Source organism: Glandiceps talaboti, chromosome 13 (genome assembly GCF_964340395.1).
Source record: "Glandiceps talaboti chromosome 13, keGlaTala1.1, whole genome shotgun sequence".
Taxonomy (NCBI): Eukaryota; Metazoa; Hemichordata; class Enteropneusta; family Spengelidae; genus Glandiceps; species Glandiceps talaboti.
In genome coordinates, this window is record NC_135561.1 from 2,830,001 (window position 1) to 2,836,669 (window position 6,669).

General features: G+C 33.5%; 1 protein-coding gene across 1 annotated transcript in view; it reads left to right on the forward strand.

Moving 5' to 3' along the window:
• Nucleotides 1-3,976, forward strand: part of LOC144444788 (glycine receptor subunit alpha-2-like) — a 32,904-nt gene extending 28,928 nt beyond the window's left edge. The window contains exons 5-9 of the mRNA XM_078134325.1: nucleotides 288-370; nucleotides 1,258-1,398; nucleotides 2,096-2,325; nucleotides 2,636-2,767; nucleotides 3,509-3,976. Coding sequence (XP_077990451.1) covers nucleotides 288-370; nucleotides 1,258-1,398; nucleotides 2,096-2,325; nucleotides 2,636-2,767; nucleotides 3,509-3,814 — 892 coding nt within the window. The 3' untranslated portion in view covers nucleotides 3,815-3,976. The remainder of the gene's footprint in view (nucleotides 1-287; nucleotides 371-1,257; nucleotides 1,399-2,095; nucleotides 2,326-2,635; nucleotides 2,768-3,508) is intronic.
• The last annotated feature ends 2,693 nt before the right edge of the window (nucleotides 3,977-6,669 follow it).

The following is a 6,669-nucleotide window of genomic DNA, read 5'->3' on the forward strand; positions in this document are numbered from 1 at the left end:
GGAGACTGAAATAGTGCCCTAGGGAATATATCATAGGAATATTGCCCTCTGTATGCAAATTTAGGACACTACGAGAGAAACTGGTTTCGTGCCATGGTCTAAGCCAATCACTGGTGGCTGTGTGAAAATGGAATGTTATAAATACCATTAATGTTATAAATGGTATTATACATTCATGCCTATACCTGTCTCTATGTATATACGTCTAAGGATTCTATTTAGTATCATTGGACTTTGAAGTTTGTCTGTGATATATGCTTATATCGTTTTTTTTCCTGACTTTGCAGAATGACGTTAACTTTGTCGTGTCATATGGATTTGACGTTATTTCCCTTTGATGTCCAGGAGTGCATCATCAGTATCATGTCATGTAGGTTAATTTATCGTGAGACCTCTTATAATATAACAATCAGATGTCAATGGTCATTCCTATTTGTTAGTTCAATGTGTTTATAGTAGTCAGGTTAAATAGCCTAAGCTTTCTTCTTCTTCATTAATCATTGTGGATGTTGACAAATACTGAGAAATCAAAGGTTTTCCTGGGTGTTAAACCTAGTGAGTTGTAAGTCAACCAATAAGTTACAATGCAGGGTGCCATTTTAAATAAATGATTTCAAAGCGCGACAGTGTAGAGAGGGTCATGATCATGTAATAAGCTCAAAACAGGGCGGCAAGAAATACACGCGAGAGGGGAAATAAATAAATAAATAAATAAATAAATAAATACAAAGTGTGATCGATGGATTGTGTCAAGAACAATACTGTATTCCATGTGGCAAAGACAAGAGCTTGATGTATTATTGTATTACTCGGCAAGGTTAGCTACCCAGGGATTATGATTTGAACATCTGAACTATATTGGGTTTTTGCAATGAAATAAGGCTTGATTAAAAAGGAATGGATTCCCAGAGCTAAACAAGAAACCTTTATTCAGCGAGTATAAGCTTGTGTCATCTTATAGCTAGTTAATTGTTACTGAATCACCGTGGCATGTTTAACATTGATATTGATCCGATCACTCCAACGATAATCTTAAAATATTGCTTTGTCGTACAAGGAAAGTGGAAAATCTGTGCCTTTTGCTATGCTAATGTTCATCAATGAAACGACACAAATTATTGTTTTCATTGTGATAAAGGATAATTTCATTGAATCATCCAATGGGTATGTTAACCAACCCGAAATAATCTCACTTGAAACATTTTACCCAATGATAATTATGGTTCTTTTTAAATTGTTTTCACACAATTGTATTAGATGCGTACAAAACTAAAGATATTGAGTTAGGCTGGCTTGATGGTAGTGACTGCCCTGTAAATATTCAACCTACAGTTCAACTGCCGGGCTATGTCCTCGCTGGATCAAAGTGTCGTTCGGATATTGTAGAATACGTTTCAGGTAATCATCTCAATACTTGTCATGACATGTCAGACCTGTTGAATGTTTAGGTAAACATTTATCAGAGTATGGATGTAAACGCACAAGCATATGTCTGTGTAACGTGTCTGTACAAATTGAACACATGATTTGTGAACTATTATTTGTTGTACAAGTAGTATATAAACATCGATCATTAAGAGTGCACATTTACAAAGCAATGTGTGGCAATCACATATAGTGTAGGCAACTTTATATCGCATAACTACTGTTACTGTGCGTACGTATTCCATGTCACTTAAAATAAAAACGATGTTCTTAAATGTATGCACAAACACCCATACGCATATACACATACATACATACATACATACATACATACATACATACATACATACATACGTATGTACGTACGTACGTACGTACGTACATACATTCATACGTACATATGTACATGCATCCCTGCAGGCCTTCATGTATGCACGCACGCACGCACGCATGCACACACATAGAGATAGGCAGTGAAGACAGATACAGAAAGACAGACACAGACAGACAGACAGACAGACAGACAGACAGACAGACAGACAGGCAGACAGACAGACGGTAGCAATTATAGCTACCGAGTTATATTTAGGTAACTTTTATTTCTGAATGAATTATTTGTCTGTATGTCTGCATAAATAACTTGACTATTTTCATTCAACGACTGTGACAGGTAACTACAGCTATTTAGACGTCGCCTTCAGATTAGAACGCCGCCTCGGATTTTATCTATTGCAAGCATTTGTACCAAGCATTGGACTGGTTGTCATATCATGGTTAACTCTATGGATTGATCCTGTTAGCTCACCAGCAAGGGCTACACTGGCAATAACTACGCTTTTGACTCTGATAACACAGGCCCAATGGATCAGGAATGAAATTCCAAAGGTTGCCTATGTGACGGTAAGTTTAGATGTATATAACAGGGACATGGCGTTGACGAAAAGCAGTGAAAATTAGTGACACAAATAAATTGTGTGAATGAAGAACAAAAGGAAAAAGGGAACAATATTTACCGATTTAGGACATATACCAGCAATATAATAACTTGTGACTATTTTAGGAAATTCTTCATTATTGTGGTCACACTAATTGGACGATAGCACAAACAGGGAGCGATATCACTTACAATTAACTACATCACAGCAGTAAAGTATGACTAAGCGCATATGAATACTTTTAATCTTATTTCATTTTGAAAATTACCCTTTAGGCCATAGATATTTGGTTAGTTGTTTGCCTTGGTGTGGTGTTCATGCTCCTAGTGGAATATGCTGTCGTTTACTATTTATACAGCCTGGGACTTAGAGAAAGAAGCACCAGAAGAGAAGAAAATGGGCAAATGGTAAATACTATTTTTTAAGTAATGCAAGCTGTTGCCTTGTTAAAATGTTTGGAAAGGCTTCTAATATCGTGACCACAAAGATAATTATATAGAAGGTATTAGTGATAATGCTATTTATACCATATGAAAGCCAATTTGAACGCATTCTATGTATTAGAAATTACATATTCTGGTTGTTCTTTGTCAGACTGCGTGCATCTAGATCCTTACTTCGTCGGTGCATAGTATTAAAGTCGAGAAATTCTAAATGTGTTTTCGAAAGTTACAGTTACATATCATTCCGTAATAGTTTTCTTCATTGAATATTGGTGACCTAAGGGTTTTGCCACTACTCGTCTTTGAAGCGCTGTTATAAGGGCCCTTAGGTAAAAAGCATTATATAGAACTAGGAAAAATATCGGATAACAAATTGTAATTATACCATGCAGAAGCTAAAAAATATGGTATATATACCCTTTTCGTTTTACGTCACAACATCACGTGCCATCGTTACTGGATCTGCTGTGTTTGAAAATACTCCTGACCTAAGAGTTTTGTCACCACTCGTCTAGCGACTTGCAGTGACAAAGACCCATTTGGTCACTCGTGTTTTCGTTGGCAGAACAATGGTACTTTTGGCGAAAAACATCTAATTGTCAATAGACATCGATATCAATTACTTTCCCTAGTTATATCAGTATATTAGTTCAACGATACAAAGCAACTTAAATGTGTTTACTGACTTTAATGTTTTGGTTTCAGAATAAAACTCATACAATCACGAGGGACAATAACTGTGACATGAATTGCCAAGAACAAGAGAAACCTGTCTTTGATGTGACTCTTGCCACCTTCAGGAAGTCTGTCGTTGATTACGATATATCCCAAGGCAATTCATCAGATAATACAACAAAAGACAGACCAAATCCCAGCATTGGCAAGCGTCAAAGTTCCTATCTCGAAATCGGCAAGAGGATTGATAAATATTGTAGAGTTGTATCTATGTTTCTCTTTGTTGCTTTTATAGTAACATATTGGATTATATTTTTTCTATTAAAAAAAGAATGACTACAGAAGGATTACATTCACTGCATCACACCATCGAGGTGGTTTTATCAATTTGTTAGAAGACTCAATATAGTACCATATTCTGCCTTGAAAGCGACGCATTTCCCATTGAATTATTTAGAAACTTAATAAACATTTATACTGCCCATATAGGACAATTGATTACACCTGTTGTTAACATAAGAGCTTAGAATTAAAATATTTATTTAAAACGTTCGAAATTCAACGTTTCTTGTTGGGTCTGCGTGACATTCGAAGAGAGCTAGCGGCAACTATTGTTTGATTATTACAATGAAACATGCTGAGACTATAATCTAAATACATGTATTAAGGTATAAGCAAACAAGACTGCTATATTGTTATTTTCGATGCATGCGTTAAATGCCACTACGATTGTATTCTGGTATTGTTAGCATATACTTGATAACATACCAGTAGATTCCTCATCACTATAGCATACACGTACAGTACATTATGTCATCGAATCGTTTATGTATTATGGTATTCCTAAATACCAGAATTGAGTAACAGTTCTGAAAGTGATGGTTCGATTTGTTTCACTAATTAGAATACAACAAATACGTTTCAATGTCCCATAAACGAACGAACGCAGCTTGTGCACTTTACAGCTTGAACACGACGTAGATATATGTACCACACGTAGCAATATACATATTGAGACTTTGAAAATAAACTCTATCGATCATATTAAGAATCAACCCAGTAACATTGAATTATACAAATGGTATTGCATTACACCATTTTCTGTGGTTTACTTATTCAAAACAAGAAATGATTGGACACATGGTAAAATCCATCTATTTACATTTTGTAAAGTATGGTCAGTCCTTTATTTGCACTTTGGTAATTAATCATGTTTCTCCCTATAGTATTCAAACATGTAATACAATAGTCTCATTTTTAGCTAAAACTGTTCATTACATTAAAGTTGTTCCATGCTTTCTCAGTCACCTGTTAGCCATCGATAAAAATGATCACTGACATATATGCACAAGCGCAATATAGAACTTAAAACGATAAAAGTACAAAGGCTGGGAGACTAACAAACACACACACATGCATACATACATACATACATACATACATACATACATACATACATACAAAACAAACAACCAACTAATCAACCCAAAAAGCAAATAGACAAAATAAACAAGCAAAAAATCCAAACAAACAAACAAACGAACAATCAATCAAACAAACAAACAAACAAACAAACAAACAAATAATAAAAAACTTACTAAACAGACAAACATAAAAAAGCACGACGCCAGCCACAAAATATGCAGTATTGATAATTGAATAATTGAGTGACACGTTTTTTAATGGGTTTTTAGTAATTTTAGTAATTTTTTTAATATTTTGTTATTAAATGTAACCTTTCATCTACAGTTTTTTGAATATATATTAATATGTTCATTGAATAAAAGGAATGTAGTAGCGTTGGTAATTGATATTTCATTGAAGTCTCGTTTCTGGTGACACTGATAAATCGATTCACTACTATATATGCAACCAATTTCAATGTACAACAGCTGTTTGAAAATAGTTACCAAATTGCTAATATAGTATGTGCATATTGTTATTTTGCCATTGAATAATGAAATTGATTAGAATGCGTACTTGGTTTTCTTCAATAACTTGTATTTGATAATTTAGGTATGCGCATAGTAATATATTGACAATGGTGCAGTGATTAAACTGTATGCAATATAGACAGCATTCTCTTTTCAGTCACAAATTCGGTATCTGTTGGCAACGAAAGGTCACTTAGATAATTTAGAGAAAAGGTAAATAAAGTTACCATTTAAAATTGATTTTCATGTTTAGTCACACTGTGCGTATCGTCAATAGAAATGGAATTCCATCAGAATGCCATGATAACGTTGCTTCTCGAAAGACAACTTTCATTGATGAATGTTTTGTGCAGCATGTTAGTAGTATAGGAGTTGAGATTGTAAAAACACTTTGGACACACTCTGGAACGACTATAATTATATAAGAAAGAATTCATAGATGATATTTGGTATTTCGATTCTAACAGGAGAAAACACTAGAAATTGTAATGTCGTTCCACAGTCGTTCCAGAGTGTGTCCAAAGTGTGTTTACAATCTTAACTCCTATACTACTCATGTTTACTATCCAGCAATACAGATTAGTTATATATATACGTTTTAAATTTCCATATATATATATATATATATATATATATATATATATATATATATTCTTTTATTTACTTAATATTGAAAGCCTTGATTGACATTATGTGCTTGTGACGTACCGGTATACGTTTTCAATTTCCAAATATGTACGATTATATCTATTAACATTTCTTCGCAATTTGACATATATATTCAAATTTCTATTCTTTATAATCTGAAACTAAAATATTTTTTTTAAGAACTACTTCCATATCAATAAATAAGACCATGTTTCTTTGTATTTTTTTTAAATTCAAATAAAATCTCATTTCAATGAATACAGTATGCTGATTAGCATGTATATGTATTTATTCCTTATCTCATTAGTTCGATACTAGATACAAATTCCATCTTAAAGAACAGACTAAACGTCAACATTGGCCAATATACAAATATTTTGTATAAATGATGTATGAAGGTATCGATATATTTTCCTTTCTGTGAATAAATATATAGTTTGATATTTTTTTTGTGTCCACTGACAAGTAATTCCACTACTGTGTGATTATGAACCTTACATGCTCCCTGACGCATTAAATCACAAAGTTCGACAATGTTGAACCCTTCTACATACTTTGCATTGGCTACCAATCATCTCTCGCATAGAATACAATGTTTCTTCTGTTTGT